The 25,204-nt window shown below is 46.4% G+C and overlaps 1 protein-coding gene across 1 annotated transcript in view; it reads left to right on the top strand.

The window, feature by feature from the left end:
- Positions 1 to 25,204, top strand: part of ZNF831 (zinc finger protein 831) — a 63,050-nt gene that overhangs the window by 14,349 nt on the left and 23,497 nt on the right. Inside the window, exon 3 of the mRNA XM_041732298.1 lies at positions 2,839 to 2,990. Within this exon, the coding sequence (XP_041588232.1) occupies positions 2,839 to 2,990 (152 nt within the window). The remainder of the gene's footprint in view (positions 1 to 2,838; positions 2,991 to 25,204) is intronic.

The raw sequence follows: 25,204 nt of genomic DNA, 5'->3' as shown, positions 1-25,204 counted from the left end.
GCCTATCAACAAAAACATTGTGCTGATCTTACATAACTAGTAGTAACATAGACTCTTAAAGGAAGACCTCTGGAGAGAGACCAGGAGCGCAAGGGATACACATCAAGTGTAGAAGCTAAATTTAAAATCTGGGCCCTAAATGGCCAGATTTATTCAAAACCCTGTGAACCACTCTGCAGGTTGGCTCACAGCGAATTAGACATAAATACAGAAACCTAGGTTGATTGTGAAGATAACCTTGAGTAAAACCGCGGTGAGAAAAAGAATGGCTCCATGGAACAATGTCACACACAAAAGCAACACTACATATTTATAAGGATCCTAGCATAGCTCAGGATGTTTGGAGCATCTCTGGGGGACATAGGCCACTGGGAGTCAGAGGAGAAGGGAAATGCTCCACTCCTGTGTCTGAGGTTGGGCTCCCCAGAAGCAGAGCCTGAGATGAGCATTCCTGGATAGGGGATTTGCAGGGGGAGGGCTCTCAGGAGTGAGGGAAGCAGACCAGGGCAAGGGAAGGATGAAACAAGGTTTGGTGTTGAGTCTCTAGTCCTGCCTGATCCCATGGGAAGCTCTGGAGTATGAGATGCACCAGAGATGGTCCTGCTCAGAGAGGAAGGGGCAGAGCTGTCATCCCTGCAACCGTCAGTCAGTGGCTAAGGGTCCTTCCTAGGGAATGTGCAAGCTCCCCCAGGCCTCTTCAGGCAAGATGGCTCCCATCAGCCAAAGAGCAGCCCTCTTGAGAAGGGGGTAAATATGAGTCATTAGCAGCCAACATCCTGGCATCTGGAATACAATATGCAGCTGAGTGAAGGCAGTTGAGACAGGTCCTCATGGCATTTGCTAAATTGCAGGAGGCCTTGTTTGGCTGGTGATGGTGACAGGCTTGCCTCCCCTGCCACACCCTGTGTCTTCATGCCCAGAGGATGATGCTCCAGGAGGGGTGCATACAGAATGTTCTAGAGAACCCAGGAGAGGGAGCAACAGACCCTGCCCATGACTAAACAAAATACTGCTTTGAAGGCAACACCAAGATCCCCTTGGGCTCTCCCAAGGGCAAAAGGGCCAAGATTCCACTTTCCTGAGACCTGAATTCAGGGGCTGGGACTCTTTCACAGTCTCCTAGTGATTTTCATTGAGCAGTCCCTCACTAGGCCACTTTCCAAAATGCAAAACCTCCCTGCAGTTCAAACTGTGCCATTCTTAACACCTGCAAGCTTGTGGCAGTCACCCATTGACTTGGGGTAAAGGTGACACGGCAGCACATAGAGAAGACTTCTCCCTGCAGCCCCCCCACCCTCCTACCTCCCTTTGTCTCTACACTTTGAAATCACTCTCCGCCCAGGCCCAGCAGGAGCCCTGACTGGTTCAGGGGCTTGTGATTAGCTCCCTACCCTGGCTCAGATAGCTCTTTCAGGAACCTGTGGACTTGACAAGCAGGGACGACTGCTTCAAAGAACAAGGCAGGCACCCCTGGGGAATGACAGCTCCTGCCCAAGGCCAGGGAGGCAGCAGTGCCATGTGAGTGGTGCCTCTCCCAAACATGGACTCCAGAAAAGATGAACAAAAAAGGCACTTTCTCATTGTTTTGATGCCATAAAAATCAGTGCCTAAGAGAATACAGCATTCTGCAGATCTTATTTAAAATTCTGTGAGCAGCCGTGGTGATTAGGGGGCTGCAGCTGGAGGCTGGCAGTAGCTCAAATGACAAAGGAGAATGGCCAGGCAGGTCGCCTCACCTTCCCTCCAGGCTGAAGAGCATCTGGGAGTAGAATTCTTGTAAACTGAGGCTTGTAAAAGAAAGGGCATCCTTGTGGCTTGACTGGGTAGAGAGAAGCAGTGCAAAGGTCTTTTCAGAGAGCTGACTACTGATGGTGGCCTATGGCAAAGTGGTATGGAGTGCTGGATCAAGGGTCTAGCTCCACCTGGCCACACAGTATTGTGTGTCTTAGGGCTCCTAGCAGCTGTGATGCGTCTTGGTTCTTGGGCCGCAAAATGGTGGCATGAGACCAGCTTGCTGTCTGTTTTTGGTTGTACTTTCGGTTGAATATGCCAATAGATGCATAACTATTTACTTAGAAATTATACACACATTGTACTCTACTAATGTATTATGTATATTATAAAGGGCATATAGCAATAGATACAAGAAAGTCTGGAAGAAAATAAATAAAAGCTCTAGTATATTCTTTCTCAACCCTTGCCATCCCCTCCTACTGCGATGTGAATACTGTTTTGGAGATGAGATGAGATGATCTGGAAGGGCTTCTCTCAATGGAAAGTCTGTGGTGCCCGTTTTTTCAAAGTAGATCCTCCAAGCCTTATAGTGTCCAATATAGTAAGCCATTGGCCCCACGTGGCTATTTAAATTGATTAAAATCAAATAAAGTAAAATTCAGTTCCTCAGAAATATTAACTACATTTCAAATGCTCAATAGCTGCACATGGTCAGTGCAGATTATAGAACATTGCTGTCATTGCTGGAAGTTGTATTGAGCAGCATGTTTTTTAAGTATTCAGGACTATATGATTCAGTATTTAATTACATCCACTAGCCTTTAGTAAGCATTTGCTATGTGCTGAATAGCATGGAAAGCACTTCATCCACATGATCTTGTGTAGTCCCTCCAATGACCTCATAGAGTTAGGTCCCAGTATTGTCTCCACATCCTAGAGGGGAAAAGGAGGACAGGAAGGATAAGGAATTTCTAAGTTGACAAGCTGCATCCCACAGGGATTTGGGGTTTATTGAGCATGGCCTTTGTAAATGTTTGTGTGTGGGGGCTTCTGGGCCCATATTGCCAGGGCAGGCTACTGCACACGTGCTTCTCTATCCCACAGGTACAAAGGGAGTTTCTTACAGAGCCGCATTCAACGGAGGGGGAGCGGACCCCGCAGGCAACTCAGGGTGCTGAGAAAAGACCGCCACCTCCCCCAACTCGAGGGGCTGGGTCCACATGGGACCCCCAAGCAGCCTTCTTCAGAAATGACAGGTAATGTTCTTCTTGGAGGCAAATCTACACTGGGCACACAGAGGCATCAGGCGCCTTATGGAGGTTGGGGATGCAGGATGGGCGGAAGCCAGCCATCCTTGCCCTGAAGGAATGAAGACACAGGTTTGGCCTCAAACTAGTGGGGAGAATCCTGGGTGAGAATATAGAGAAGTCAGCACACTTTCTTCAGTCCTGGCCATGTGTGCTGGGTCCCTTGCTGGGGACAGATTTGCTCCAGGACCTCGGGAACATGAGTCAGAACTCTTGGTGCCTCCGCTTTCTCCTATCTTTTAAAAGGAAGTTTACTTGATTCTTTCTATAGGGCCATTTCAGGCTGCAGGGGGTCAGTGGGGGGCTTGAGAGTCAGTGTGGAAGAGAAAGATGAGCAGTTAGTACGCGTGGGAGCTGCAGGGAACATTGCTTACATGGAGGCCAGCAGAGGCGCACGCTTTGTCATGCTCAGAAATAAATCAAGGATGAACTAATGCAGAGTGCTTCCAGGAAAAAGGCCTATTTTCAGCTGTAATTGCTGGGCAACCAGGGCAAATGGCTGCGATTCTCGGGACCTCCATTCTCTCTCTACCTTCCCCCTTTCCCCAGCAGCAGCAGGCCCAGCCTTAGCCCCTATGCAAGGTGTTGACTGGGAAAAATGAAGAGCATCTGTGGAAAGGCTGCAGGGTCCCATCTGGCCAGCAGTGACCAAATTACCATCCTTTTGTGGCTGATTATTGTCTGTTTGGCTCAGGGGCTGACCTTGGGTTGTGTCTGATGGCTGAGGTTTTGGTCCTTGGGGACAGTTGGGGGGGGGGGGTACTTCCCCTCCCCCTTTGTGTAGCTCCAGTGCCCCCTGCAGGCAGATGGCTCTACCTTGCTCCCATCCCTGCCATCCCCAAAAGCTTCTCCTAGAGGCAAGGACAAGGATTTGTGTGCTGTTTCTTAGAATTTAAATCAAGGTAAGTATTTGCTCCCCAGGTTGGCAGGAAAAGCATCATCTTTGCTATGGAATGTGGGGGGTTATGATGATGTGGGTGAGGCTGGGATGAGGTTGGGATGGGAGGCCGAAGGCCCCAGAGAGCCCTGCTGATCCTTTCTTCACTTCTGTGGGCCACATCCTCAGCTCTATTACTTTCCTTCTTCTCAAATTGATGCAGCCAAGGGAACTGCCCAAGGGGGTTGCTTGGGTGATACCTGCCCCCTCCACAGAACCAACTGGAACTCTGCCTGTTGTTCCAAATGGCAGAACCTTCCCACCAGCTCTCTTGCCAGTGCCTTAAAGAGAGCTAAGTCAGGCCACTGCTGGAAGCTCACGTCAGCTGCCATGTTTATATTCCTAAGCATTGTGCTGTGCATTGAAGAGGAGAGGAACAATCCCTGCTGTGGTCTAGGGTGAAGACAGGCCAGTGGACTTACTAGGTGTTCAACCCTTTGCTCAAATCATACTGGGGATGACACAGCAGGTCAGTTAGCTGCCCCCTTGGGATCTGTGTCTGCACAGCTAAGCTGTTGATAAAGGTTTTACCTACCCAGTGGCTCAGTGTGAGTGTCAGGTGAGCTGCTATATGCAGCAGGCACCGTGCAGACTCTACGGCAGATGATAAATGTCGATTGTTACTATCTGCTGAGCACTATAAGCATACCTGCGTAAAAACTGGCAGGTGCTGAGTGCCAAATGAGTGTGGGGCATGTGGTAATAAATTTTTCTTGTTTGCAGAGGACAAGGTCAGTACTGGGGGAGAAACCCAAAGGGGAAGTTTTCTCCAGAGATGTAGGGCTTCATCTGGAAATGCACATGTAGGGAGAATACAGCAGAGGCTTTCTGGACTGAGGAGTGGTAAGTAGGGGCTCATGGGCAAGAATGCAGGCCCTGAAAAGGGCCAATGGAGCCCTGATGGGCCAGTGTGCACTGGGCCCCGTGGGAGGCAGAGGCCAGCCACTGAAGCCAGTGCTCCTCTGGCACCACCTGTACTAGTTCCTATGGCTGTTGAAGAACTTGCCACAAACTTGGTGGCTTAAAACAACAAAAATTAATTTTCTTATGGTTACGGAGGCCAGTTGTCTCACACTGTCTCCAGAGGCTTTAGGGAAGGAGTCTTCCTGCCTCTTTTAGCTTTTCGTGGCTCCGGGTGGCCCCTGGCTTGTGGGTGCGTCTCTCCGGCTTCTGCTTCCATCTGTACATAGACTTCTCCCTGTGTTTCTGTGAATCAGATTTCCCCCTCTGCTTCCCTTATAGGTATACTTGTCATTGGATTTAGAGCTGATCCTAAATCCAGGATGATCTCATTTTAAGAGTCTTAATTTAATTATGTCTGCAAAGATTCTTTGTCCAACTGCCACAGGTTCTTCAGGTTAAGACTGGGACATACCATGTTGGGGGCCACAGTTGACCTAAAAATGTGTTTCTAAGTGAGAAAAGTGGTGGCACACATGGACATTTAGTGTTCAACGGTGCACGTTGTCTGTGCTCTTATCATGTGCAGTTTGGGTAGGAAAGTTCTATTATAAACCAAACCAATACATAATCATTAAAGGGAGTCACCCAGCCCACCACCAGCAGGACATGTTCACATTTGGGGAAAGAGTTGTCCAAGTGGCTAGAAGTAGCTTCAGTACCAGGATGAGTGTGTTGGGCTAGGGGACCCATTAGTTTCTCTTTAGGGAGAAGCCCTAGCCCTAGGCTGGGTAGGGCATGGGCAGCCCTCCACAAATGGCTGTGTGAATTGTGCCTACAGGGCCTGTGGTCCAGTTACCACCCAGTTTGCCCAGTCTTGCACTCTGACTCTGAGGCTGTCAGCTCCTCTCTTCCCCTGCTACAGCCCGGCAGTGAAGTGGGTGCCTCTTCCTACTGTGCACATTGCCCCGTGTGCTCACAGTGACCCTGGGGGGTCAACCCCAGCATGAGCAGAGACACCAGGCAGAAGCCTTTGACTTGTCACTTTCCTTTTCACCCCCTTCTTCCCTTTAAGAGCTTCCCAAAGCCTCAGGGGGTGGTCCTGCTCCCTACCACATGGACTCATGGAGGACATCTGGAGACTCCCTCCATGTTGGGAAAAATCCCACTTGTATCTACTTATCTCAGCATCAGCTTTTCATAGCAAAGCCTCAGAGCAAACTGGGCCACAATGAATGGTAGATAAAAACAGACCCAAAGAAACAAAAAAATCAGAAACACAATCTGTGGAGCTAAGAAAGGAGAGGCCATCCGTAGTTCAAATGTCCCCTGGGATGTAGCCCCACACATAAGTATTATAATGCCCCAGCAACAGCCCGGAGTGGTGACAAATGTCTATGCTTTTGTGTTTATTATTTGAGAAGCGGATTGAGCTAGAGGCCCGGGTCACTGGTGCCCATTTTCAAAGGGCTCCCTCCGCAATTAGGAGAAGCGTGGAGGATGTCCATTAAAAGCAGGTGTGAGCCTGCGGGATGTGGGCTAAGCATTGGCCCAGGGAGTATTAATCACCCCCTGTCCCTTATTGAAGTGTCAGAGTGGGAATAGGAATGGCTGGTTGGGTAAACCAGCCAGCCCAGGGTGGACAGGTCATGATGGACACCATCGAGTCAGAGGGTGGCAGAATGCATTAAAATAAATACCTCCTGGAAATCAAAGGGGCTTGAGGATTTTTATTGCCACTGCTTGCCCATACCAATATTTCACAGTGGAGTGACAGGCACTCTGAGTGTTGGGTGTTTGAAGACAAAGTACCGTTACTTCAAAGGAACCTAATGATGGGCGTTGGTCACCCACCATCTACAAACAATTTTCTTGTATCCTTTGTCCCTCATGGAGAGATCAGGGCTGGCTTCTGAGTGAGGAAGCTGACCTTGCCATGTCTGTCTGTGTGTGTGTGTGTGCGTGTGCGCACGCACAAGTGCCTGTGAATGCATGCAGCTGTGTATGTTTTTCTTTCAGAGGGCGTGGAGGAGAAGGAGGACCTGTTTTCCATGGCAGGACAATGATAGAATTTTAGGTGACCTAGGGGCTGTAACTTCGGGGAGGAACTTGACAAAATGCAACAGAGAAGTTGAGAATTGTCATTGAGGGGAACTTCCCAATTAAAAGGTAGAGAAAACCTTTGGCCCTAATTCGAATCAGTAGAGCCTCTTCAAATAAGTAGGCAAGAATACTTGTGTCTGGGGGCTGAAAGAAGATGTCATAACCGATTCATTGTCCTCTTCAGCTTTAGTGACTTTTCCTGTCAACAATTTATAAAGATGAGAGGAAGAGGATCTTTCTGAAAAATATTTTTTAAAAGGATGCTTAATTTCCCTCTTCTTTAAACTATTCTGATAGCTTGATACTAATCATTGCAATTAACAGATGGCTTGGCAGTGAAGTCATCTGCAAGCAGAAGGCCAGAGGAGTTAGGAAGGATAAAGACTTAATTTATAAAATTGTAGAGTGATTGGAGTCTTTGAGACTCTCCTGAGAACTGAGTCTGTTTTTAAACCTGAATCCAGTAGTCTATCCCATCCAAGTTTCCAGCAAGGGGGTGGGGAAGCTGGAAGTCTCTTTTTAAAATATCAAGTAGCAATGAATTATCAGTAGCAGTGGTGACTGTCAGTTGGCAGGAGTACTGCCGTTTTGGAGAACTTGCTTCCTCATTCCTGTGGACTTCAGGATCACGGTGTAGGTATGGTTATTAGGTGGCTTTAATCTCAGAAGCTCAAGGTTCCTCATCAAAGGGATTCATCAAAAGATACTTTCTAAGATATCAAGTCATTGAACGTCCCAAGTAGAGCACACACCTACCTAAGGGAGGACCTTGTATTCTAAACTTTCTTTATGGGACACCCCAGTCAGAGGTTGCCTGAGGAGGTGTGATGATTGTCACAGAATAAGAATATTCTCCAATAAACTGACTCCTTATAAATTTAGACCCCTTTTAAATACTACTTTCTCTCTGTCTCTCTCTCCTCACCATTAGTTTTCACCCCTGCCATTCAGATGAATTTTCACAATATAATGTAAATTGATTGCCAAGTGAAACCACAAATCATGCTCAGGCCATAGAATTTCATGAAGTTGATGGAAGTGACAACTGGATTGATTGAAACTCATTGACAGAATCTGACTAGATGACAAATGGACAAGAGAGATCTGAGGAGGATAATTCCAAGAGAACGAGGTGCATGCTGGAGAGTTGAGAAAAGCCCTTGGGAAAAATTGACAAGGCCCTAAAATAATTTGAGGGGTAAAATCCCTCTCCCTCTTCTTATGAAAGTAAATGTAAACTGAAGAATAGCTCATTGGTGTGCTCTGCAGTTTTGTGTAAAAATGTACTCTGCCCCCATCAGCACTGGATTAACCTTTGTTGATTTCAACAATTAGCTTATAGTTTGCCATTATAACCGCTCACACTGAAGGCTTATTTCTGTTTTATCTTTGTTGGTTTATCAGCTTACTTCCACAGCTTTCATTTCCAAGATAAATTATCAAAGTCCTTAATTCCCTACTATTTGCTATGAAATTTTGGTTCCTATGGTGAATGGATTCATTTTAGGTGTCTTTCCCCAGTGGCAGTGATCACAGTTAATAAGGGCCCTGTTTGTCAAGCTGATGGGTCATCTCTGCCTTTGGACCTGTGCATAGCATGGTGTCAGGTTCTTAGTAAGCATTTGTTGAATGAAGAACTGAACAGAAGGAAGTCATCTTAAAGCTCAGCCTAGTTGAGCTAAAGCTTCTTTGAGAATGAAGGGGAAGGGCAGGCAACCTGTAGGTTTCATTTCTGATTGTATTTTGGAGAGGCATCAATGATAAAGAGTCCAGTGGGTGTCTAGTTTGGATGGCAGTGAGCTAAGCAGCCTAAAAAAAACTTTATCTTTATTTTCCTTATGAAAGAAACTTTTTCATCTAAAAAGAAATATCCATCTTCCCTTACCTTTGCTGGACTCAGTTTGGTGGCACCACCATCTTTGACCTTAAGGAATGTCTCTCTCTAATGCCACCTCGGTTATACAGATGGAAGCTCGGAGAGTTACACATGGAGACTGAACCTGAGGATGGTCACTTTGATATCTTTTAACTTGGGGTCCTCTCTTACACAATGGTGGGACCAAATCTTGAGTGGGAGATTTGCCTCTGGGCAATATTGTCTCTGAAAATTCTATAACTCAATTATAAGAGTGTGCTTGGTGTCTATAGTTCTGAGCAGAAATTCTCATGCACAAGATGTTTGAGGACCACTGAGGTAAAGGAAGGAAAGAAAAGAGGCAGTTTGTCTATCCTGGCTGTTCAAAGATCTACAAGAAACCCTCCCTCTAAGGAGGGGGAATGGGAAACCACTCTGTAGTGGCCATGCTTTGCCGTGCAGTGTACTCCATTTGGTTTTAGCATTAAGCCTCTGAAATGCAACTGTTAGGACATCTTAATGGAGTGGTTTGTTGTGGTGGGGATTAAGCTACTGCAGTTGGGTCTTCTGGGTAGGGTGGGAAGCAGCATCTCAAAGGTCAGAGGGTAGATGAAATGTGTGATGGACCCTGCTGCAATGGGGGGCAAGGGAAGTGTTTCTCATCTGGTGGCAGCTTAGGACTTGGGGGGCACTTCTCTGTTTGGCAATTACTCCATGCCAACTTGAACCAGCTGGTGTAGGTCAACAAAAGACCATCTCTTCTAGTGGAGGGGAAGCTGGCCACTAACCCTTGTCATGACCTCAGTTTCTCTGTTGTTTACTTCCCAAGCTGGGGTCTCATATAAGAAGAGAAATTTTGCAGGGTGTGTGTGTGCATGCATGCGCACACGTGTGCATGTGCTTGCACTTGAAGGCTGTTTTTCCATTAGAAAAAGCCATTGAAAAACCCACACATCCATATAAAGTAGATGACACCACCTGAGTGGAAGCAGCCACTGATTCTCTTGTTGTGGTTACCCAGTTCCTGATGCGTTTCTCCTGATGAGGTCACTGCTCTGAAATGAATACTTTTCTTTTCAGAATGGGGGGCACAGTGGAGATGAACACAACATCATTGAATTCTGTTTGCATTTCAAGTGGGACTTTCTAGTCCCTGGGAGCTTAAAACCCATGAGCAATGCAGCCCTGTTACCATTTTCCCAATATCACAGTTACTGACCCTGGGGTGCAAAAAAGAATCTCATAATTAGGTTTGCCCTAATTTTGTGTTTATATGCACATCCCTTTCTCTCTGGCTGATGACATATCAGATTTTATTTTTTTATTCCTGAAATTCTTTGTATTAAAAAGACCTGCTCCATAAACTGAGACCTGTTCTATTTACTCTGATACCAGGATACATTAAAACATTCCATGGTATAAAGAGTGTTCTTATATATTTCCTTAGAAATGCGTTTTTGCAGAACTGAATAGAGAACATTGATGTGGTTAAGGTTAATTATTCAGGTTTGGCTGGGCACATTGGCAGTCGTGCCACTTCTGCCGGTACACAGGCTAAAATTGGGACACTGAAGAGGAGCCGAGTGTGGCCCTGTGCCCGGATGACGCATCCGAAGTCATATTGATTGAGGGGGATGTTTTATTGAACGATAGGAACTATACCGTGTTTATGGTTTTGCAATTTCCTGCAGCTGGCATGGCTTGAAACAGTAAACACGGTGAAGTTCGGGGCCACGTTTCACAGTGAGATTTTCGAAACTCTCCCAGCAAACTAGTGATAAAGGGACTCTTCATGTCCTTTGCATCTGGAGAAACGAAGACCCAGAGAGGCGTCAGCGACTTGCCCAGGGCTGCCTGTGTAATAAAGCTGATGGTCAGCAGTGTTCCCTAAATTCACATAATTCATGTGCCACCTCTAGAAATGTCGCGTCTGCATGTCACCTGTGTGAATATTTGCTCATGTTATCCTTTAAACTCACTCACCAAAAACGCAAATACATTTATTTTAAAGAGAAACTATTTCTCCCTGTGGAAAATGGAAAGCCAACATCACGTGCCATTAAGAGAGTGCCACAGGATAAAAACACTCTAATGTTCTATGGTAAACAAATTCTAGCTCCAGTCTGCTGTGGGCAGAAGGCCAGGAGCCCTAGGAAGACCCTCTGTTGGAAAGAGTGGGAAGTCTTGAGGTGCATTAGAGGTCCATTAGCACCCAGTTGAGATTTTCTTCCCTTGATGAGAGGGATTACAAGGACACTGCTCTTTCACTGTGTGATGTAGTTTTATTTATTTCACTCTAAATTGTGAATTGCCTTTCCCTGAGACTTTGCTGGCTGCCACACCCTTTTCTTGACAAAAGGAAGGACCCCCATCTGTTTGTGTTGTCCTAATCTAGTGTTTCTTTAACTTTTATAAGGCCTTGACCTATATAAGATTTAAACTCTGCATTCACCAGTCAGCTGCAGAGACCATGGGATGACCTTCTGCACAGACCCTCCTTGAAGCCCCTCCCTTCTCTGCCTCATTGGGGGTGTGGGGCAGGGGCTGCCAGGGACCTCCCAGGCAGCTTCAAACTCTGCATTTCTGACATTTCCAGATGGTGGCCCTGCTGCTGTGGCGCTGTCTGCTGAGGGAGAGGGTGACAAGAAAGGCCTGGGAGGCCAGGTGCCAGGAGAGGACATGGGAGAGGCTGGGTGCCCTTCAGGGCTTTGCAGACATTCGGGAGGAGATTGACCTTGCTTCTGAGGAAGATGGGGACCCGCCGAACAATTTGGGTGCCAGGAGGAGGGCAGCGGGGAGACCGTTCTGTGGAGGCATTAAAAAGATCACTCCAGGCGTGTAGATTGTGGCAGATGGGGCAGACATCAGGAGACTGATTGGAAGGCCCTGGAGACAGGCTGGGTACGTTTGTGTTTAAAAAATCTTGGGAAAATTGATGCTCCACCTAGAGGTATAAAATAGTGAATTATTAGTTTTTAATTATGTATGTAACCATGAATGATACTTCCTTTAATGCATCAAAGTACAGTAGATAAGGCTGATGTTTTCTTTGACCACCACCCCTATTCCCAGTACCCCCTCAGATAAAACTGCCTTTGGGAATTCATCTGCCAGATGCTTATCTGTACGCGTGCGTGCGTGCATGTTTAATGTGACTGGCACATGCACATCTCATTGTGCAACTTGCTGCTTGCTTTACTCAACCATGTTTCATAGTTTTCCACACTGTTCATAAATACAGAGACCTATCTCAACCTTGCAGATAGAAACAGAGCCTCTCTGGGTGGGAGTACTCTTGAGTTACAGAGCTGTTCTAATTGGGGAGTCTGGCATTGCCAGCATTTCACTGTTGCGTCCTGCTCCTGGGATCCGCTGTTCAGACTCCTTGGTCTGAGCAGAGGGTTTCTCCAGGGAGACCTGAGAAGAGGGCTCATTGGGTCTCTGGGTGCCATGTTGCACATTTTTGATAGATCTCTCTGAATTGTGTCCCAGTTTATATTCCCAGCTCTAGCATTTTAGAGTACGTCTTCTTTTCCCTGATCTTCTCCCACTTAAAAAAAAAAAAGTCCTTCAGATGGGTTGAAGATGCCACTTCCTGCGTCTGTGGACAGCATGGCCTTCCAGCCCAACCCCACAGCCCACTAGGGGGCCATTGCCCAGACAGACCACGTGGAAGGCTGGCCTTATCCAGGGTGGAAAAACATGGAGGGATGACAAGACTGTTTTTGTTTTTGTTTTGTTTTAAATCACAGAGAAGTGAGTTTCTCTTGACCAAACTTTTAAGTCCACTGGGTACAATTTGATGTTCTCTTCCCATATTAATAGATTTGTTCCTCAGTCAAGGCACGACGTCTCAGTCTGCTCTGAGAGAGTCCATCACTGCAGAGGACACAAAGCCATGCAGGACTTCCTCTGTGCTAGCCAATTCATTAGACCCGGTTAGCAATTTGCGGAAGAGATTAATTGATTTACAGGCTGCTGAGCCCCACGTGTTATTCAGCTACCTCCTAGAAAGCTCAGGCCACCCGGGAGCTCAAGAGAGCAAACAGTAATATGTAAAGGCGTTAGTGAGAGGCCGAGCAGTATCTTCGCTCTGCATTATAAACAGAAGGCAGAGAGATGGATTTCTTCATCCTTTCTGGTTTAGTGTGGGATTTGGGGCCACAGTCCAGACTCCCAGGATAAAATGAGAAGGCTCACAGAGCTATGTCTGCCAATATGATAGCAATGTTTCTCTTTGCAAGCTTTTATTACCCCAAACAGATACCCTGGTTGTCTTATTCTGAAATGTTGCCACTGGAGGTGGAGCTCTACACTCTGCATGTGGTGGTAAGAAGGACGGACTCTGGGTGTGGGGAAAAGGGACACCGTTGAAACTGGCCTGAACCAAAACCTTTGTTATTTCATGTAATACAATGGCTGCCGGCTTGGCCGAGTCCTGAGGTATGGGTGATGCCATCCGGATGTTGTTTCCCTCCACCCCCTGGCCCCTCTTTCCTTTGGGTTATCAGCTGCAGCTCCTCTGGGACTTGCCCAGTCTGTCCACACTCTGCCTGACTCATAGCCAAAGTCCCAGACTGGATTTTGCTGGCCTGCTTGGGGCCATGTGTCTCTCCTGAGCTAATCACTGGGGATTCAAGTGACCAGGTCTGAGCCATGTACCCGACCTTGTGGAGAGGGATGGACAGAGGCCTTCTTTGCCACAGCAGTTAAGGCTCAAGGAGAGCTGGTTTCCCCAAAGAAGAGGGGGCAAGGCAGGTAAACTGTACAGATAACCAGATTATGTCTTCCTCGTGATTTGATGCAGTTCAGCATATGCTTGTGAGCAGTTGAGTTGCCTTATGCCCCTTGAGAGGGGAGAGGAGGAAGATGACGTGTGCCTTCTTCTCAAGGAGCTTAGGGACTATTTGGTGGACGGAGGTACCTTTGTGGCATAGATTAGAGTCACACAGCCTGAGGTTCACATGCAATTACTGGGGCCTGCTCTGTGCCAGGCAGTGTGTGGGAGCAGGAAGAGAGGCAAATAAGAACATGACGCGGCCCTTGTCCTTAGGGAGAGCCTAGTCTGGCAGAGGGAGCCGACACAGACTGGTAAACAAGTCATTACAAATGCAATGCGGTAAGCTCGCTGATATGATTAAGCTTCCAAATGAGGGACTCTGACAAGGCCGGCTGGAGCGAGAAGGGAGAGTAGGCTAGCATAAACAGGAACATAATGAGGAGGGGCCGCCACACTTCCGACGCCCATCCTGAAGGCCCCCACTGCAGAAGGGAGTGATGGCAGCATGCAGCAGATCCAAAGGCTGGCACTCTCTGTCATCCCTTTTTTCCTCCTTGGATCATAAAGAAATTTTGCCATATACACTAAACTGCTGGAAATGGAAGTGCACAGCACTTAACTACTATTTACTTATTTATCTAAAATGCTAAGTGTTTCCCTTGGCAGTCACTAATAGATTCCTGTAGAAATGGAGCGACACATTCTGAATTCTGATTTCTGCGCCAACAGAAGGTGGGAAGGCAAAAGTGGCTCATGCACTCATGGCTGATTGAGTCCAGGAGCTGGGAGGGCAGGATGATAGCGTCCTTGAGGGAGAAGTTGAAATATGGGTATTTGAAAGATAAATATGTGTTTATATTGAGAGAGAGAGAGAAAGAGATATCTCCAGTCCCAAACTTGAAATGGAAACTGTCCTGCTTTTGAAGGATCTTCCGAAAACCATTCTCAACCTTGAGTTGGAAGAGCCTCTTCTTAGCAGATCCCACAAAAAGGAGTCTGAGTCTTGTTTTAGAATTTTTCATGTGAAATGCTGAAGCCAGTAGCCAGATGGAGTCAGAGGACGAGGCAGAATGAGAAGTGATGGTCTCTGGCATGGCATGGTGTTCAGCAGACCCAGATAGGGGGCCAATTATCAAGGATTCAGAGCTCTCACCCTGTTGCATCTTTCCCTTCCCACCTCCACATTGTACCTGGTCTTCAGGCGGGGCAGGTTTTTGGAGAAGGTTTTGGTTTTGGAGACACACGACCCTTAGGAGTAATTCTAACTAAGGCTTTTGTGGCAAGTTGAGGCAGAATGGTGACACCAATGGTGAGCCTAGAGGAGAAATAATCCTAAGTGATATGTAGAGTAATGTTAAAATGTATCAGTCATAACGAGAAGGTAATTCTTTTCTTAATTCCCCTTTAAGTCTCTTGAGAAAGTCTTGTTTTGATGCTAATACGTCTTCAATGCCTGCCTAAACCAACTCTTTACTAATCTCCCTTTTAAATAGAGAGAGGTTGGGCTTCAAATCTAGCTAGAATTTGAGAACACGGTTTTGTTTTTATTATATTTATATATACTGGTACCCTTTTATGCCAGACATCTCATCTTACCCAACTGCCTTGTACAAAATACCTTAGAAGGCCAATAATTGCAATACCCTCCTCTTAGCCTTTTTTAGGCCAAAAGTAATACAGGGGAAGAAATTTGGGTTTTGAATTCTGAAGAATTTGTTTGAGTCCTTCTTAGGCAAGGACTTATCCCTTCTCTTTGCTTCAGATCCTCATCTATAAAATGGGGGTGTAGATAGATATCAGAGGTGTTTACCTGTACTGATTCATTTAACCTGACCCTTGAAAGCCCCACAAAGCTGGTCTAGGAATCTGCCCACAGGGCTGTTGAGAGGCTCAAGCTATGTGAGATGGTGAGTAGAAAGGTGCTTTATCAACCATAAAGGACTTTGTAGGTGTGGTGGCTCTTACGATTGACGGGACTGTGTCCCAAATTTCTACCCCAGGTCTGGAGAAGACTCTGCAAGTCACATGAGTCAATGAATGGTGAATTTCATTGGTATTGGGGAGATATGTGGGGGCACTTTATGCTACATGGTTGCATAGGTGTTCCCCCCAACTCCCAGGTGAGACCCTTGAAGACAGAAAAGAGAGAAGGATCAGAATAACCCTCTGTGCCCTGGCCATACACCATCTCCCTGACAGCCACCCCCCAGCTCTGCTTAGGGGTGCTGCTTTCCTCTGAAGAAGTGCATCCACACTGGCCTTCACCCCAACATTGGATGCTGGCAGGGAGCACAGGAAATCTGCTCCAGCAACAAGCATTGCTTTCTGCTTGAGCATTTGGAGAGTTTCCTCCAAGTGTTTTTCCTCATCTCATTTTCAGTACGGCCCCGTGGGGTCGGGTGGGGGGGGGCGTTGTGGCTGTCCTCCATCCCAGTTAGGAGGCCTGCCCAAGTTCTACATTGAGAACAAGAAATGCATGTTAAGCTCCAAGGTTTTTCCTTTGCTAGAACTCTTAATGTTTTGGCTTATTTCCTTAACTTCTAGAAATGTGAAGAAGTAATTGTCCCTCCATGTAGATGTTAGTGATCATTCTCAGTCACCATCACCTCTCCCTTTCCTGTTACGAGGCACCTGGCGTGCCGGGAATGGACAAAAGCCATTTCTCTAAGTACTCGCATTTGAAATTATTAAGTGTTCATTAAGCACCCCCGGGTGCAAAGCGCTCTCGGAGATGTTTGTTTCTCAATTTTCTATAATTTCCTTATTTTTTTTCCCCTAGCTAAAGGCAGATTGAAAAATGAACTCAGAGCATTTGAGTCTCTGAATCATAGTTAATGTGCGACGCCCCCTCCCTTAACTGTGCTGTTTTCTTTCTGCCTCCTCTTGTCTCCTTTGATTTCTTATGAATCCGATAAAGTTCTTATTCTTTTTAACCCCTACTCAGGGACTGGAACTTTTGCTTTTACTCTTGACGACCTGCCAGGGAGAAATGGGTGCAGAAGCGCCCCCGAGCAGCCCCTGCCCCCAACTATGCGTGAGACCAGTGAAAAATCAGGGAGGCGGCACTGGCAGCCTTGGATGGGCATTCTAGGCTGCAGGGGCTCCCTGCGGTCTGAGCCCTGGTGCAGGATGAGCTCAGCTAATCTCCTGCTTCTGCGCTCCCCCAGCCGCCCCCCCCAGGCCGACCCCCCACTGATTGGCATTAGAGGGCAGAGGGCACTTGTGTCCCTATGTGGACCCTTCTAGAAGGAACAAGAAAGCCCAAAGCCCCCCTCCTCTCCGCCCTCTCTGCTACGTGATTCGGGTTCTTACATGAGCAGAGAGAAAGGCTCTGTTTTTTTCTTTTTCTTTCTTTTTTTTCTTTTGACAACAACCTCACATAACCTCAAAAGTTACCCATGAATTTACCAAAACTTTTTATGAAACTATTTTAACCTCTGGTGGGGGTTAAAAAACAAGCTCTGCGAATTTATTACCCGGAAAAAGCGAAGCACGACTTTTTTATTTGATGTTAAACTGTCTTCCAAACTTCAAGGGAGCCCCCTAGCGCTGGTCTGCGAGGAACAGGAGACATAGCAAACATTTGCAGTTCTGCTTCTGCCCTGGCTCCTGATCACACTCAGGTGCGGGTCTGGACACAGACTGGACCTTGCTTCACGAGGGTGGGGGGCACACAGGGGGCTGCTCTGAATACGAGGGGGGGACCCTCAGCACAAATTTGTCTCATGCTCTTAGGAGTTTAGGTGGCTGAACTAACATGCAAGGCAAAAGGGAGAGGAGAGTTTAGAGACAGGGAGCCTTGGTGCTTCTGGAAACAGGCTGGATCCCTGCTGGAGAAAGACTCCTGCTATTGTCAGAGCAGGAAGACCCGGGCTCCTCTATGCAGTTCCATTGCTTGCGCTTAAATGCAGTCGGTGTGTGCAAGAACAAGAACGATGACAAACGAGAAGAGGCAGAAAGACGCCCCAGCTGAGAGCAGGAGAGTCGGAGAGGGGAGGAAAGGGGGAACATGAGAAGATGGGAGCAAGAGATGGGAAGGACCACGCCGGGTGCTCAAGGACCTTGTCGGGGCTCAAGGACCATCCTGAGGCATGTGATACGGAATCCAGGATTCTGTTGGGGGCTCAGGCTCCCTGTCTTTGTATATGGAGCAGAACCTCCGAAGCTCTCTGTGCCAAGTAGGAGATGTTTCTATCCTCCAACTAGAAAACATACCAGCTCTCTTTCATGTTGTTCACGTTTTTAAAAGCACATGCAAAAATGTTAAAAGCAAACCTTCTAAAACAGACATGCAGGAAAGGAGAGAGGCTGTGGCCGGCTGCCAGGAGGGGCCACAGAGCCATAGGAATCGGGAGGCCAGCCTGCGCTGGCGGGGAGGGGGGCTGCTGACACACCCTGGCTCATGTCTGTGGCACTGCCTGCCCAACACAGCGTCTGGTCTAGGGGGTGGGTCTTAGCTCTTCTGCACCTCAGTTTACCTATCTGTAACCTGAAGCTGATAATAGCAGTAACTATTTTGAGTTTGTTTGCCATTGAGTTCCCATTTGTATCATATATATAACTTAACATATAATAATTGTAATTTATAACTTAATCAGATCTGATTTAAAATGGAGCTGTATGGTGAGCATGCCAGCTCATTGTTATTAGTCTATCTTTATAGAGAAGCCAGAGACACAGAATTTTCCATTAAAGAAAATCTCCCAATTTTTATCTGATAGTAATGAATTCACATTCAGACACACATATGTGCACAGTGGTCTGGACCCCAAATGCAATGGGTCATTTGAGACCTTTACCTTACAGGCTGCCAGGAGGAACAGGGAGAGGAGGGAGGAAGGGAGGGTGCTGGCTGCCGTCTACCACCCTGGACATCGAGGGCACTTGAGTCAAATGCTGAACCTAGTGTGGTCATGCTTCTATTGCGGTGAATGGATTTTGGGGAAGTGGGCCCACTCCGCTCGCCCTGGGGAAAATATGGAGGGCACACACTGTAAGTACAAGAGCACAAGGAAATCTTCAGGAGCCTATGGCCATGTGATGGCATGACCTCCTATCCTTGTCCCTAGAGACTCTTTCCTTCTGATGTGTGTTTTTTGCCCCCAGACATCTTGGTGCTTCAAGGCTTGTCTTGGCCTCCGTCAGTGGCATCTGTTCCCAGGCTGGCTTCACCTAAGTTCCAGGGGGCAACACTCTCCTGCACCATAAGAGGAGAATATGGGGGCCGCCCCTTCTGCCTGTGGTCACCTCTGGCTTTCCTTTGTCCCTTCCTGCCCCAGTAATGGGGCCTATCACCCATGTACTCTTGTTACCCTGTCATCGTGATGAGTCTGGCTGCTCTCTGTGCCTGGCCTGGCCCTGGCAGAGGCAGCTCCCTTCACTCGGCCGTCCATTAGCTCACGGCTGTTTACTGAGCATCTACTGTGCATCCAATATTGTTTCCTGAAGGGCAGATCGAGCACACTTCACTGCATTCCCGCTGTCTCCTAAAGTGTTGAGACTTTCAAACTTTCCCAAGTTGAATAGAGAAAACAACAGAAATTGCATGCTACAGTGATTTCCAAAAAGCATTCTAGTGAGCACTACTGAGAACCAAGGACACGCATTCCCATTTATCTTCGTTCAACTGGATTAAATGTAATATGTTATTGATTCTTAAAAATCCACACATTAGTGGTTCAAAATAAATTGGTTTTGTATGTTTTAATATGAAAACAATTATTTTCCTTTTAAAACTGCTTCCTGCATCTGCTGGGCTCCCCACCCTTTCCACCCTGTAGACCGCTGTACACTGTTCAGGGGAGGGGGGGATTTATTTCCACTTATTAATTTTAATCATCTTTGCCTTTTAAAGTCTGTGTTGTCTTTATTTTCAACTAATTTGGAGTCATTTAAGTAACATTTTATTCTAGATCAATGCATATTTTTTTGTTTGTTTAAGAAACAGGGAACATTATTAGTGAGTTCTAAGTAATTCTACATTAATGCTAAGAAAACCTGCTTGGCCTGGTTTGTGCCAGAGTCTCCTTGAGGAGGAAGAGGCTCTTTCTGATTTTGTGTTTGCCTGTCCTCACCTCTTCTTGGATGTGCCTCAGCTGGCGTAGCACCACTTGCTTTGGTCCTGACACCTTGAGGCTCTTGATGCTTCTGAGGACACAGGACATATTTCTTCTTTGCTTCCAGTCTTGCCACTCAATAAATTTGAGGAGTCACGAAGCAGTCATCTGTGTAGTTAGATAAGGAAGAAAATGATGATTTCTCTATTATTTTGCTTAGAAGAATGGGAAACTAGATTAATCAATGTCTGTTGGAAATGTCTCTTTATAAAAGAGACTGGCTTCTTTCATCAAAGTCATGATTGCGGCTCTTATGCAAACACATTAGATGTTTTTCCAGGGGCTGAGAGCAGACAATCAAGGTTTGAATTTTAAATCTGTCATTAGGTAACGTTAAGTAAATCTGTAATCCCACCTCTAATATGGTTAAGAGGGTGTTCAGGGTCAGCAGGTATTCACGGCACCTGTCCCTCTCATTCTTAGGGGCACAAGGATGGTGGGTGAGTCTGTACAAGGCAGGAGGACGTTTTGGTATGGGTCACAGCTCTTGGTGATAAAGGACTGAAATCCTAACTCAGAAAGGTTTAAGCGTCAAGAAGAATTTGCTTGCTCATGTAATGCAAAGCCCTTGGCAGCCTTGGCTGGGACTCAGGTGATGTCACCAGGGCTCTGATTCTCCATCTTCCTATCTGAGTTGGCTTTCCTCTGGGTTGCTTTCATCCCATTTCATCCCATTTGCTGGCCCTCCGGGGCCCTAGCTGACATCCTACCCACTTAGCGCTTGTGTTAGAAAAAGAGCAGACTGAAGTCCTGGCATGACTCTAATTTAGTGAGGTTTGGGTTACATGCCTGGCCTTAAACCTTCTGTTTGGCCTGATGGGTAGAACAGGCCTGTACTTGGAGATGGGAGAGGTGATCATCGACCAGCCAATTTATTGAGATGGGATGTTCCCAAAGGAGAATTAAGGTGGCTGGCTGGCTGCTGAAGTCAGGATGACAGGTGTTCATCATAGCTTCTCTTGCTTCCTCAGTGTGGGAGGTCAGAACTGGGAGGTCAGGTTCATTTTGCATGCAGGATGCTGCAAGTTTATGGTTGTGGAGGCTGTGGCGGGGGCTGTCGGTGGCCTGCCCGGGTCCCCTTTCAGGCCAGGCTGTTGCCCGCCCCCCCCAACCTATCCCCACATCCTGCTGCCCGCTCTTGTCTGTGCCCTTCTCCAAAGGATTGCCCTTGGCTGATGGGACTGCCTTGCCATCAACAAGCCCATGGCACTGACTGAGGGGGCCAGACCACCCAGCCCTTGGTCCCTGGCTGGGACACTCTCTGTGATGCAGTTCACACTATGGGTTCAGGCAGAGGCTAGGCTTCTCCAGAAATCACATTTCTGTCCAACATCTTCCTGCCTCTCCAGCTTCTATCAAGTTTCTCCTTGGAGCACCCTCTGAATACATGACTAACACAAGAACCCAGGATAGCAGCTCCCCACTGCTTTAATGCCCCGAGGTAAGGCTACCCTGTTTTCTCAACACAAAGATCAAAAGGAGTTTGGGGGCCAACCTGAGATACAGTAAGAAAAGATATAGATGAAACAGGTAATTTCTCCTTATGATACTCAATTGAAATCAACTGGCGTATGCCCCTTTAAGTCACCCATGATGTGAATTATTTAGCAATCTTGTGTCTTCTCCCATTTCACAAAGCCATTCTAGCCAGACTTTTGGTGTTCGTCTTTGCATGGCCTTTGTCACCACGAGAGCCACCTGCCTGAGTCAGGCAAGAGTTTCCAGAGCACAGCACCTGCACTTTCACCTGAGCACCTTGAGACTTGGCACTTCTGGAATCCGAGTGCGATGCCATCACAGCAGTCTACCCAGGGCCCCTTTCATTTCCTCTGGCAGATGCCTGTTTGCAGTTTCCACCAAATCAACATGGCCCTGCTTTGCTTTTCAAGGCAGTCCTCAAGAGACTTATTTACAACAATTTCCAGTGCTTATAACTGTGTCCTAAGGGCCCAGGAATAATGACTAGATTTTTGTTAAATTCCCTACTCCCATGGCCTTTTTCAACACCAATTTTATCAGGTGCTTCTGTCAGTAACCCAAACCACCATGGACTGGCATGGTGTCAGGCTAGTGTGCCTTCCTCAACTGTATTTTGTAATTCAAAATGAAGTAACTGGGCAAGTTCCTCCTACAGTGGGAGAATTCATAAGGATTTGATTATTAGGCGGCTCCATCTTTTCTGAAAGATGAACTGGGGGGGCAGCCTCTCCTAGTCAGGCCTGTGCAGTCCTCAGCGTAACATGCCCTCTGCATCTTTGGAAAGGGGCTAAAGTGGGACCAGCGAGTGTTGCTTAACTCGGATGTGACATTCTGAAAGCACAGTATCTCACTACAAACAGATACAGAAGAAGACCCAACATCTGAGTGATGGGTCAGGCGGATGGGGATGTTTGCAGCAACGCTAGCTTCCCATGCACTATTAGGAAGAGCCCCTCGCTTTAGCCTTCTCTAGTGTGAACATCTCTACTCCAAAACTCTGGGTCTGCTCAGTGCTTGGTCACATGGTGATTTGCTTAAAAAGTCTTATGGTATCTAGTAACCATCATAGGAATAATCATAGCTTGTATCATTGGGGCACTAACCATGGACTAGTATTATTCTGAGCCATTTTATCATCTCTTGGAAACTTCTGGACAGAAACACAGGTGCTATAATTATCCTCATTTCACAGATGAGGACGAAATAGGCACAGAGTCAGTAACTAACTGACTGACTGGCTGGTGGTCATACATCAAACAAGGAGCAGGAATGTAGGTGGTCTGACCCCTGTCCCAGGTCATGAACTCCTATGCCGCTAATTCCAGACCTCACTAGTTATCCTTGAAAGCCCCAAAGTATAGCATGTTTACCTCTGATTTATAAACAAATTTTCTGAAAGAATTTTAGTTATCAAAAAATATGCGTATCAGTTGTAAATATATACACATATCTTATTTTTTCACTTAGTTATGCATCTTTTAAAAAAAATTTTCGGTTTTTAGGTAGTTAACATACGGTGCAATATTGGTTTTTGGAATAGAATTCATGATTCATTGCTTTACATACAACACCCAGTGCTCATTACAAGTACTCTCCTTAATCTCCATTCCCCATTTAGCCCACCTTCTGCCCCACTTCCCTCTATCAACCTGCAGTTTTTTCTCTATCATTAAAAGTCTCTTCTGATTTGTTTCCATCTCTCTTCCCCCTCCATGTTTGTCTGTTTTGTTTCTTAAGTTCCACATACAAATGAAATTATATGTATTTGTCTTTCTCTGACTAACTTATTTTACTTAGCATAATATATTCTAGCTCCGTCTGTGTTGTTGCAAATGGCAAGATCTCATTCTTTTTGATGGCTGAGTAATATTCCACTGTGTATATATACCACAACTTCTTTATCCATTTATCACTTAATGGACATTTTGGCTCTCTCCATAATTTGGCTATTGTAGATAATGCAGCTATAAACATTAAGGTGCATGTGTCCCTTCGATATCTGTTTTTTTGTATCCTTTGGGTAGATACCTAATAGTGCAATTGCTGGATTGTAGGGCATTTTTATCTATTTTTATCCTTTTTTTTTTAAAGATTTTATTTATTCGTAGAGACAGAGAGAGGGAGAGGCAGAGACGCAAGCAGAGGAAGAAGCAGGCATCATACAGAGAGCCTGATGTGGGACTCGATCCAGGGTCTCCAGGATCACGCCCTGGGCTGCAGGTGGTGCCAAACCACTGCGCCACTGGGGCTGCCCATCTATTTTTATCCTATATCAGAGGTAACCATGCATATATCTACTATACAGCAGTAGCTAACTTATGGTCAATTATATGTTTACCTATGATTTAAATTAGCTATTGCTATGTAACAAAGCACCCTAAACTCAGTGGCTCATAGCAATAAGTAGTTATTGTTGTCTGTGAGTCCTTGGGTTAGCTGGGCATTCTGCTGACTTGAGCCAGCTGGGCCAACCTTGCTGAGTTTGCTCACACATCTGTGGCATTAGCTGGGGAGATGGCTTGTGTAGGAGGGTTTCACTCACATGCATGGAAGCTGGCTGGGTGTCAGCATGGGGAATGAGAGTGAAGGGAAGAGTATGTCTTCCAACATGCATTGATTTCAGAAAGAGAGCAGATTCACACCAACCTCTGGGGGCCTAGGTTTGCAACAGGCACATTACTTCTTTTGTATCCTACCAGCCAAGGAGAATCACAAGACCAACCTAGATTCAAGGGTGAGGAAATTGACCCCTTGGGCTCCCATGAGAGACCTTAAAAATCATATTGCAAAGGGTGTGGATACAGGAAATGGTGAAGAATTAGGCTGGTTTTTTTTTTTTTTTTTTTTTGGTTTTGTTATCAGCTTTATATTTAGGACACATGTAGCAATTTAGAACACATTTGTCAGGAGCTCTTTAAAAAAATGGTTCATCTTTTCATATAACACATAGGCTAAGGATAGGTGGTCTGGGCTTGTACAGCTGGCCAGGGAATTTACCAGTGACTCAGGATCCTTCTGTTTTTCTGCCCTGCTGTCCCTACCCTGTGCTTTTATTCGGTTGGTAGCAGGATCTCTGCACTCCTGCAGCCCTCAGGATTGCATTACAGGCAGGGAAAGGGTTTTTTAATTTTGTGACATTTTTTTTTTCTTTTTATTTATTTATGATAGTCACAGAGAGAGAGAGAGGCAGAGACACAGGAAGAAGGAGAAGCAGGCCCCATGCACCGGGAGCCCGATGTGGGATTCGATCCCGGGTCTCCAGGATCGCGCCCTGGGCCAAAGGCAGGCGCCAAACCGCTGCGCCACCCAGGGATCCCGAAAGGGTTTTTTAAAGCCCAAGGGGAAATGCTTTTGCCAAGCTTTCTTGAGGGCTGTTGACAGTCCCTACTTCCGTCTCATTGTCTACCGCTGGGTGGGTCACTGGGCCATCCATGGCTGCAGGGGGTCCAGAAAAAGTATTTTAGAGGTGCACTAAACATTTTTTTGGTTCCATTGGTAAGAGAGAATGGAGAATAATAGTGGATAGACAACTGGCAGTGCCTGCCCCACAAGTGATACCAGCGTTCCGTCTGAGGCGGTAATATAGAGTTTATTTTAAAAAATATCTAGTTTAAGTGAAAGAGGGAGTTGACTAAACATTTTTATGTAATCAACAGTGTAGATTGGGAGTCTGTAAACTTTTCTCTATAAAAGGCTGAATAAATTATTTTTTGTAATTAAAAAAAATTTTTGCTAGCCATACAAGCCCTGTTGCAACTATCTAGCTCTGCCATTGTAGGGCAGAAACAGCCTTAGACCTTAGGCCAATACCTGGATGTGGCTGTGTTCTGATCCAACTTTATTTATAAAAATAAGTGGAGGGCCAAACTGCAGGCTGTATTTAGCTGCCCCCTGGTCCAGATAATTTGCAGATACGGCAAAAACAATGAAGTTTTAATACTTTCTGCAGTCAGCAGACGTCGCAGATTCACCAAGGTTTTATGTGGCAATCAC

Source organism: Vulpes lagopus, chromosome 18 (assembly GCF_018345385.1).
Source record: "Vulpes lagopus strain Blue_001 chromosome 18, ASM1834538v1, whole genome shotgun sequence".
In the NCBI taxonomy this organism is placed as follows: Eukaryota; Metazoa; Chordata; class Mammalia; order Carnivora; family Canidae; genus Vulpes; species Vulpes lagopus.
This window is presented reverse-complemented; position numbering and strand designations above follow the sequence as displayed.